This window comes from Oncorhynchus mykiss, chromosome Y (assembly GCF_013265735.2).
Source record: "Oncorhynchus mykiss isolate Arlee chromosome Y, USDA_OmykA_1.1, whole genome shotgun sequence".
NCBI lineage: Eukaryota > Metazoa > Chordata > Actinopteri > Salmoniformes > Salmonidae > Oncorhynchus > Oncorhynchus mykiss.
Window position 1 is genome coordinate 41,457,713 of NC_048593.1, and position 10,515 is coordinate 41,468,227.

A 10,515-nucleotide genomic window follows, 5' to 3' on the forward strand; every position below is an offset into this window, starting at 1 on the left:
TGGTAGAAGTTCTAGTTACCACCTGTATCATGTCACCATGTTGTTGGCAGAAGTTCTAGTTACCATCTGTATCATGTCACCATGTTGTTGGTAGAAGTTCTAGTTACCACCTGTATCATGTCACCATGTTGTTGGCAGATGTTCTAGTTACCATCTGTATCATGTCTCCATGTTGTTGGTAGAAGTTCTAGTTACCATCTGTATCATGTCACCATGTTGTTGGTAGAAGTTGTAGTTACCATCTGTATCATGTCTCCATGTTGTTGGTAGAAGTTCTAGTTACCATCTGTATCATGTCACCATGTTGGTAGAAGTTCTAGTTACCATCTGTATCATGTCACCATGTTGTTGGTAGAAGTTCTAGTTACCATCTGTGTCATGTCACCATGTGGTTGGTAGAAGTTCTAGTTACCACCTGTATCATGTCACCATGTTGTTGGCAGAAGTTCTAGTTACCATCTGTATCATGTCACCATGTTGTTGGTAGAAGTTCTAGTTACCACCTGTATCATGTCACCATGTTGTTGGCAGAAGTTCTAGTTACCATCTGTATCATGTCTCCATGTTGTTGGTAGAAGTTCTAGTTACCATCTGTATCATGTCACCATGTTGTTGGTAGAAGTTGTAGTTACCATCTGTATCATGTCTCCATGTTGTTGGTAGAAGTTCTAGTTACCATCTGTATCATGTCACCATGTTGGTAGAAGTTCTAGTTACCATCTGTATCATGTCACCATGTTGTTGGTAGAAGTTCTAGTTACCATCTGTATCATGTCACCATGTTGTTGGTAGAAGTTCTAGTTACCATCTGTATCATGTCTCAATGTTGTTGGTAGAAGTTCTAGTTACCATCTGTATCATGTCACCATGTTGTTGGTAGAAGTTCTAGTTACCATCTGTAGCATGTCACCATGTTGTTGGTAGAAGTTCTAGTTACCATCTGTAGCATGTCACCATGTTGTTGGTAGAAGTTCTAGTTACCACCTGTATCATGTCACCATGTTGTTGGCAGAAGTTCTAGTTACCATCTGTATCATGTCACCATGTTGTTGGCAGAAGTTCTAGTTACCATCTGTATCATGTCACCATGTTGTTGGTAGAAGTTCTAGTTACCATCTGTATAATTTCACCATGTTGGTAGAAGTTCTAGTTACCACCTGTATCATGTCACCATGTTGTTGGCAGAAGTTCTAGTTATCATCTGTATCATGTCACCATGTTGTTGGTAGAAGTTCTAGTTACCATCTGTATCATGTCTCCATGTTGTTGGTAGAAGTTCTAGTTACCATCTGTATCATGTCTCCATGTTGTTGGTATAAGTTCTAGTTACCATCTGTATCATGTCTCCATGTTGTTGGTAGAAGTTCTAGTTACCATCTATATCATGTCTCCATGTTGTTGGTAGAAGTTCTAGTTACCATCTGTATCATGTCACCATGTTGTTGGTAGAAGTTCTAGTTACCATCTGTATCATGTCACCATGTTGTTGGTAGAAGTTCTAGTTACCATCTGTATCATGTCACCATGTTGTTGGTAGAAGTTCTAGTTACCATCTGTATCATGTCTCCATGTTGTTGGTAGAAGTTCTAGTTACCATCTGTATCATGTCTCCATGTTGTTGGTAGAAGTTCTAGTTACCATCTGTATCATGTCTCCATGTTGTTGGTAGAAGTTCTAGTTACCATCTGTATCATGTCTCCATGTTGTTGGTAGAAGTTCTAGTTACCATCTGTATCATGTCTCCATGTTGTTGGTAGAAGTTCTAGTTACCATCTGTATCATGTCTCCATGTTGTTGGTATAAGTTCTAGTTACCATCTGTATCATGTCTCCATGTTGTTGGTAGAAGTTCTAGTTACCATCTATATCATGTCTCCATGTTGTTGGTAGAAGTTCTAGTTACCATCTGTATCATGTCACCATGTTGTTGGTAGAAGTTCTAGTTACCATCTGTATCATGTCTCCATGTTGTTGGTAGAAGTTCTAGTTACCATCTGTATCATGTCTCCATGTTGTTGGTAGAAGTTCTAGTGACCATCTGTATCATGTCTCCATGTTGTTGGTAGAAGTTCTAGTTACCATCTGTATCATGTCTCCATGTTGTTGGTAGAAGTTCTAGTTACCATCTATATCATGTCTCCATGTTGTTGGTAGAAGTTCTAGTTACCATCTGTATCATGTCACCATGTTGTTGGTAGAAGTTCTAGTTACCATTTGTATCATGTCACCATGTTGTTGGTAGAAGTTCTAGTTACCATCTGTATCATGTCACCATGTTGTTGGTAGAAGTTCTAGTTACCATCTGTATCATGTCACCATGTTGTTGGTAGAAGTTCTAGTTACCATCTGTATCATGTCTCCATGTTGTTGGTAGAAGTTCTAGTTACCATCTGTATCATGTCTCCATGTTGTTGGTAGAAGTTCTAGTTACCATCTGTATCATGTCACCATGTTGTTGGTAGAAGTTCTAGTTACCATCTGTATCATGTCACCATGTTGTTGGTAGAAGTTCTAGTTACCATCTGTATCATGTCTCCATGTTGTTGGTATAAGTTCTAGTTACCATCTGTATCATGTCTCCATGTTGTTGGTAGAAGTTCTAGTTACCATCTATATCATGTCTCCATGTTGTTGGTAGAAGTTCTAGTTACCATCTGTATCATGTCACCATGTTGTTGGTAGAAGTTCTAGTTACCATCTGTATCATGTCTCCATGTTGTTGGTAGAAGTTCTAGTTACCATCTGTATCATGTCTCCATGTTTTTGGTAGAAGTTCTAGTGACCATCTGTATCATGTCTCCATGTTGTTGGTAGAAGTTCTAGTTACCATCTGTATCATGTCTCCATGTTGTTGGTAGAAGTTCTAGTTACCATCTATATCATGTCTCCATGTTGTTGGTAGAAGTTCTAGTTACCATCTGTATCATGTCACCATGTTGTTGGTAGAAGTTCTAGTTACCATTTGTATCATGTCACCATGTTGTTGGTAGAAGTTCTAGTTACCATCTGTATCATGTCACCATGTTGTTGGTAGAAGTTCTAGTTACCATCTGTATCATGTCACCATGTTGTTGGTAGAAGTTCTAGTTACCATCTGTATCATGTCTCCATGTTGTTGGTAGAAGTTCTAGTTACCATGTGTATCATGTCTCCATGTTGTTGGTAGAAGTTCTAGTTACCATCTGTATCATGTCTCCATGTTGTTGGTAGAAGTTCTAGTGACCATCTGTATCATGTCTCCATGTTGTTGGTAGAAGTTCTAGTTACCACCTGTATCATGTCACCATGTTGTTTCTAGAAGTTATAGTTACCATCTGTATCATGTCACCATGTTGTTGGTAGAAGTTCTAGTTACCACCTGTATCATGTCACCATGTTGTTGGCAGAAGTTCTAGTTACCATCTGTATCATGTCACCATGTTGTTGGTAGAAGTTCTAGTTACCATCTGTATCATTTCACCATGTTGGTAGAAGTTCTAGTTACCATCTGTATCATGTCACCATGTTGTTGGTAGACGTTTTAGTTACCATCTGTATCATGTCTCCATGTTGTTGGTAGAAGTTCTAGTTACCATCTGTATCATGTCACCATGTTGTTGGTAGAAGTTCTAGTTACCATCTGTAGCATGTCTCCATGTTGTTGGTAGAAGTTCTAGTTACCATCTGTATCATGTCTCCATGTTGTTGGTAGAAGTTGTAGTTACCATCTGTATCATGTCTCCATGTTGTTGGTAGAAGTTCTAGTTACCATCTGTATCATGTCACCATGTTGTTGGTAGAAGTTCTAGTTACCATCTGTATCATGTCTCCATGTTGTTGGTAGAAGTTCTAGTTACCATCTCTATCATGTCTCCATGTTGTTGGTAGAAGTTCTAGTGACCATCTGTATCATGTCTCCATGTTGTTGGTAGAAGTTCTAGTTACCATCTGTATCATGTCTCCATGTTGTTGGTAGAAGTTCTAGTTACCATCTGTATCATGTCTCCATGTTGTTGGTAGAAGTTCTAGTTACCATCTGTATCATGTATCCATGTTGTTGGTAGAAGTTCTAGATACCATCTGTATCATGTCTCCATGTTGTTGGTAGAAGGTCTAGTTAACATTTGTTTTGCCTCTAATCTCCAGGGATGGGCCAAACCTTGTTCCTCCACCTTGTTTTCTCAGGTAAGTATTCCTTTCTGTGCATGTGTGTTCATGTGTGTTTGCGTGCATATGTGTTCATATGTGTGTGCGTGTGTATATGTGCATGTGTGTTTTTGTCTGTCTCCACATGGCTGTCCATCCTCCCCTCATAATGTTGGTTTGTTCTCCACAGGGCTGTCCATCCTCCCCTCATAATGTTGGTTTGTTCTTCACAGGACTGTCCATCCTCCCCTAATAATGTTGGTTTGTTCTCAACAGGACTGTCCATCCTCCCCTCATAATGTTGGTTTGTTCTCAACAGGACTGTCCGTCCTCCCCTCATAATGTTGGTTTGTTCTCCACAGGTCTGTCCATCCTCCCCTCATATTGTTGGTTTGTTCTCCACAGGGCTGTCCATCCTCCCCTCATAATGTTGGTTTCTTCTCCACAGGGATGTCCATCCTCCTCTCATAATGTTGGTTTGCTCTCCACAGGGCTGACCATCCTCCTCTCATAATGTTGGTTTGCTCTCCACAGGGCTGTCCATCCTCCTCTCATAATGTTGGTTTGTTCTCCACAGGGCTGTCCATCCTCCTCTCATATTGTTGGTTTGTTCTCCACAGGGCTGTCCATCCTCCCCTCATCCCTCCCGCATCAGTTCCACTTTGTGAACTTGAAAAAGACCTGGACTGAAGCTCAGAGTTTCTGCAGACAGAACTACACTGACCTGGCCACCATAGATGAGGACATGGCAGATATGAAGAAGCTCAATAACACATTATCAGCAGCTGGTTGGAAAGGATCAGCCTGGATAGGACTGTATAACAACATAGGGAGGTGGTCTCTGGGAGACAAAGAGTTAGAGGGGGAGGGGTTTTGGGCCCAAGGACAGCCAAATATTTATCCAAACAGCAAAGATTTATGTGTGTATATGATGCAACATGGGTCTTGGTTTTATAACAACTGTAACAGTGAAAGTCCGTTTGTCTGCTATGATGGTGAGTTCCCCTGTCTATTTCCTCATCAATCAACGATGTTGTCAATTACCAAATCATTTTTTTCACATTCGAGATACATTTTTTTATTCAACTTTTTTAAAGACATAATTTATTTACAAACATTCATCTGTATTTGTATTCTGTTATGTCTTTTTTTCAAATAGTCAAAAATACGGCCAATAAGTACATTCTCATCACTTGGCCTACGACTTGGAGTCGGGCTCAGAGCTACTGTCGGGAGAATCACACAGACCTGGCCAGTGTGAGGAACACAACAGAGTGTGACGCCATAAAGAGTATCTTACCTACCACTGGTATCTACAGCGTGTGGATTGGCCTGAAGAAATCTCCTGGTGTCTGGAGGTGGTCTGACCAGAGTGGCTCCTCCTACAGAAACTGGGACTCAAACGAGCCAAATTGGGCAGGTGGGGGAAAACAGGAAGGAGATTTCTGTGGAGAAGTAATATTGTCTGGAATGTGGAACGATGCAGGATGTACTCACGAACAACCCTTTCTTTGCTACGCTGGTGAGCTACTATATATCTCTATAAAACAATCAACGTTGGTAAAGTATTGATGAGAGGGACTGAACATTTTGGGTGGAGATGGGGGTGAATGTTGACTGAATAACAATAATTTTCCATCATGTACTTAGCGTGAGTCTCTGTGTCCCCCCCCCTCCTTCTTCCTCCAGATGAACTGGTCCTGGTCTCAGAGAACAAGACGTGGTCAGAAGCCCTGTGGCACTGCAGAGACCAGAACATGGAGCTGGTGTCTGCCCACAACCAGAACATCCAGCACTGGGTCCAAGAGAGAGCCAAGAAGGCCTCCACTCCCTCCGTCTGGCTGGGCCTGAGGTACACCTGCACTCTGGACTTCTGGTTCTGGGTCAATGGAGAAGAGTCCTGCTACCACAACTGGGCTGACGGGGAGGGCTACAACACCATGAAGGAGCAGTGTGGGAACATGGGGGCCATACAGAGAGACGGGGGACAGTGGGTCGGCAAGTCTGAGACTGAGAGATTCAACTTCATCTGCAGCAACAGTACTGGTGAGATTTGATCTCTTTCTTTTGGTGTTAAACCTCTGCCTCTCTCTCTCTCTCTCGCTCTCTCACACAACAGTAAACATTACACTCATCTTTTCAAATGTATTTCCTGATATTCTTTCACAGTATTATATTTCCTTTATTCTCTAATCCAGATTATTAGAACCAGAACCTGTTGTGGACCTGCTGAACCCTATAGCCCAGCACATTGTTCCAGACCCTGTTCTCTGTAGACCAGCTGAACCCTATAGCCCAGCACATTGTTCCAGACCCTGCTCTCTGAACCAGCTGAACTCTGCAGTCCAGAATGTTTCAGACATTCTCACATTTACATTATATAAGGTGATGGATAAAGGATATTTTCAATAATATTATGTTTTTTATTATCATATTTTGTTTGAATATTGTACCACACTTTTACTGTTTCCATACTTATTTATCATAGTACCTGTTGATAATATCAATATCATGCTGTTACTGTTTCCATACTTATTTATCATAGTACCTGTTGATAATATCAATATCATGCTGTTACTGTTTCCATACTTATTTATCATAGTACCTGTTGATAATATCAATATCGTGCTGTTACTGTTTCCATACTTATTTATCATAGTACCTGTTGATAATATCAATATCATGCTGTTACTGTTTCCATACTTATTTATCATAGTACCTGTTGATAATATCAATATCGTCCAGTTACTGTTTCCTAATAATCAAATAAAAAGACTAACATTTTAAAGTATTTTTGTTTACTTTCTAACAAGTGAAAGATAATAATAATAACAATAATAAACTTTTAGCAGACACTTTTATCTGAAGTGACTTATGTATTATATATTATTATTATTATATTCCTGTATAGACTTTACGTAGGGGTGGTCCCAAGAATCAAACCCACAGCTCTGGCATTGCCAGAACCCTGCTCTACCAACCGTAGCCACAGGAAGTAGTTTGGGCTGAGGGTGGGTGCTGCAATGTTTTGGTGACGGGTCAAAACTGATTTCTAAGTAAAAATGGTCTGTTCATTCCTTTATAGTAGACACGTCTTAATCAGAGCAACTTACAGTCGTGAGTGTAAACATTTTAATACATTTTGGCAACTGGTCCCACGTGGGAATCAAACACGCAACCCCAGCGTTGAAAAGCACCATGCCCTACCAACTGAGCCACATCAGCACATCACCACAAACCACTTGATGTCTCAATGTACTCAATTACTTGATTGTGTTGTTCTTTATGCTGATGGAAAGTCTACAGGTACTGTCGTGGAAAATTGGTTCAAATATAACGCTTACAAGAACTTTGTGAAATCAATAGGCTTTTAATACAAGAGTATAGCAAGCCGGGATGGTCCGCGGAACACACACCTTTTTCAGAGCACTGGCTCTGATTTATACACATACAACATATGAGTCCATCCCACATGCAAATGAAGTTACTTCCCTCAGTCCATCTGCCACCATTATATCCCAATCTGTGCATCCTGCTTGTTCTGCTGTCCTAGGCGCCTATGTGTCGCCTTCTCTTCATGTGGTTATTTACGATCAGCAGACTATGTGTCTCCATCTTTAGTGTGTCCAGTTGCCCTAGGCGCCTATGTGTCGCCTTCTCTTCATGTGGTCTGTTTTTAGTGTTCAGCTATCCTATACATCTATGCGTTTGTCTATGTGTTTTATTTGCTCCCACAGTACAAACCTAGATGACCAGCCTAGATATACATTTACAGTAAGTTGTTTGTAAGGATGGTCAGTTAATACTGCAGAGAAAGTGGTTGTTTTCCATGTTATTTGATAAACAATATTTTAAAAAAAATTATGTGGATGTTTTGCGTCTTTGCCCAGAATGTTGGACCTTTTTGGTATAAATGTTTAATTGAATTTAATATTTAAATTGATGTGGATGTTGTGTCTTTTCACCTTTTGATGAACAATTTGAGGACAGGGTTTCGTTCTTTCTGGATTCCATTAGCATGATGATCTCAGAGGAAGGAACAGGACAACAACTCTTACAAGTCCAACTGTTGAATCCTGCAAGATACTGTTGTAAATTATACAACAATCAATAATGTAATTGTGTGATACTTATTTGGAGGATATGTTCCCTTTTATTATTTGTAGTGGTGGAAAGTCTATATTTAACTAATCAATTGTTATGTTCCCCAGCTAGAAAACCAAATTATGTCACTCAAACGGAAGGGGGAACAAACAAAGAGTCACTGACAAACACCAAAATGAAACAATTTAGGAGACACTGAAAGACACTCCGTTTTTATGTATTTATTTAATTTAAACTTTATTTAATCAGGTAGGCCAGTTGAGACCAAGTTCTCATTTACAACTGTGACCTGGCCAAGATAAAGCAAAGCAGTGCGACAGAGTTACACAAACAAGCGTAAAGTCAATAACACAATTCCAAGTCCAACTGTTGAATCCTGCAAAACACTCATTATTTATACAACTACCTTTTTTTTTACCAAAGTAGAGATGCTGATTTGTAAAGGGGTGACAACAAGCTCAGTGTTACGGTTTTCTTCGGGTGAAAGAGAGTCGGACCAAAATGCAGCGTGGTTAATTCGATACATGTTTAATAAACGAATAAACACGATAATACAAAAACAAGAAACGGAACGTGAAAACCTATACAGCCTATCTGGTGCAAACTAAACACAGAGACAGGAACAATCACCCACAAAACACCCACAACACACCCACAACACACCCACAACACACCCACAACACACCCACAACACACCCACAACACACCCACAACACACCCACAACACACCCACAACACACCCACAACACACCCACAACACACGAATATGGCTGCCTTAAATATGGTTCCCAATCAGAGACAACGATAATCACCTGCCTCTGATTGAGAACCGCCTCAGGCAACCATAGACTTTACTAGAAAACCCCACTAAGCCACAATCCCAAAACCTACGAAAAACCCCAATACAAAAACACACCACAAAATAAACCCATGTCACACCCTGGCCTGACCAAATAAATAAAGAAAACACAAAATACTAAGACCAGGGCGTGACACTCAGCACCTCTACGACCTGTGGCTATGCTACCAACTGAGCTTCATTTACACTGTTGCTGTTTCCATAGTTACAATTATATTGTATAACTTTTTATATTTTCTTTAGATGTTATTTAATATTTAAGTTGAACTTTTAGTTTGTTTGTAACAGTGTATTTGGAGTTCAACAAACACTTAATGTTATTTCATTTTAATGATTAACTTGTGTTTTAAACAGCAAATGTATTAGTTATTAGATTTATCAATAATGTCATTGTGTGATACTTATTTGGAGGATGTGCAAAATGTGATTATTCGTAGTGGTAGAAAGTCTATATTCAACTAATCGATTGTTATGTTCCTCAGCGAGAAACCCAAATAATGTCACTCAAACAGAAGGGGGAACTAACAAAGACACTGACAAAACCATAAAACGGAACGGGTTGGAGTTTAGTGGCGGTGTCCACTGAAATTGACTAGCAACAACAACTGGTACCTAAACGACACCCACCATGAGCCCCCACTAAATTTGCCCAAGAAACAAAACAAAATAAAAACCCACACCAAACTTAAAGACAGGAAGCAAACCAATAATTGTAGGAAAAAGAAAACAGGGAAGATCAGGTTAAGGTTGTTTTGCTAGAAATAACATAGAGAGCTCAAACTAAAGAGAACTGGAGCACTGGGCCAGCCACTCTAAAATAGAACCTTCGCCAGCCACTCTAAAATAGAACCTGGGCCAGCCACTCTAAAATAGAACCTTCGCCAGCCACTCTAAAATAGAACCTGGGCCAGCCACTCTAAAATAGAACCTGGGCCAGCCACTCTAAAATAGAACCTTGGCCAGCCACTCTAAAATAGAACCTGGGCTAGCCACTCTAAAATAGAACCTGGGCCAGCCACTCTTAAATAGAACCTGGGCCAGCCACTCTAAAATAGAACCTGGGCCAGCCACCAACCAATCGGTGCGCCCAGGTCTAACAACAACAGTAGACGGTAGTCCTACTGACTTACTGATGATCTGAGGTCAGGTCTAACACCCTGTATACAACAGTAGACAATGCTCCTTTTGACTTAATGATGATCTGAGATCAGGTCTAACATCCTTATCAAAAATCCTTTCTATTCTTTCCTCTGTTTCTTGAAATAAGTATTAAACAAAAAACTAAACAATTGTGTCATTTTCATAACTTTATTGATTTTTTTTGTACAGTGTAAAGGATGAGTGTACCATAGTCAAATAGTTAAAGGGGAAATCTGCAGTTCAACCAATAACAAAGTGTAAACCCCACCACTATTTTGGGAATATCTT

General features: G+C 40.1%; 1 protein-coding gene across 2 annotated transcripts in view; it reads left to right on the forward strand.

Annotated features, from left to right (window-relative positions):
• The window catches only part of LOC110509469 (macrophage mannose receptor 1), an 8,028-nt gene extending 1,229 nt beyond the window's left edge, over positions 1 to 6,799 (forward strand). Inside the window, exons 2-6 of one of the 2 annotated variants that reach the window (XM_036968299.1) lie at positions 4,125 to 4,163; positions 4,745 to 5,119; positions 5,284 to 5,646; positions 5,814 to 6,170; positions 6,323 to 6,799. In XM_036968299.1, the coding sequence (XP_036824194.1) occupies positions 4,127 to 4,163; positions 4,745 to 5,119; positions 5,284 to 5,646; positions 5,814 to 6,170; positions 6,323 to 6,330 (1,140 nt within the window). In that variant the 5' untranslated portion in view covers positions 4,125 to 4,126 and the 3' untranslated portion in view covers positions 6,331 to 6,799. Of the gene's footprint in view, positions 1 to 4,124; positions 4,164 to 4,347; positions 5,120 to 5,283; positions 5,647 to 5,813; positions 6,171 to 6,322 lie in introns of those variants that run through there. The other variant, XM_036968298.1, reaches the window with a different exon arrangement.
• Positions 6,800 to 10,515: the final 3,716 nt, after the last annotated feature.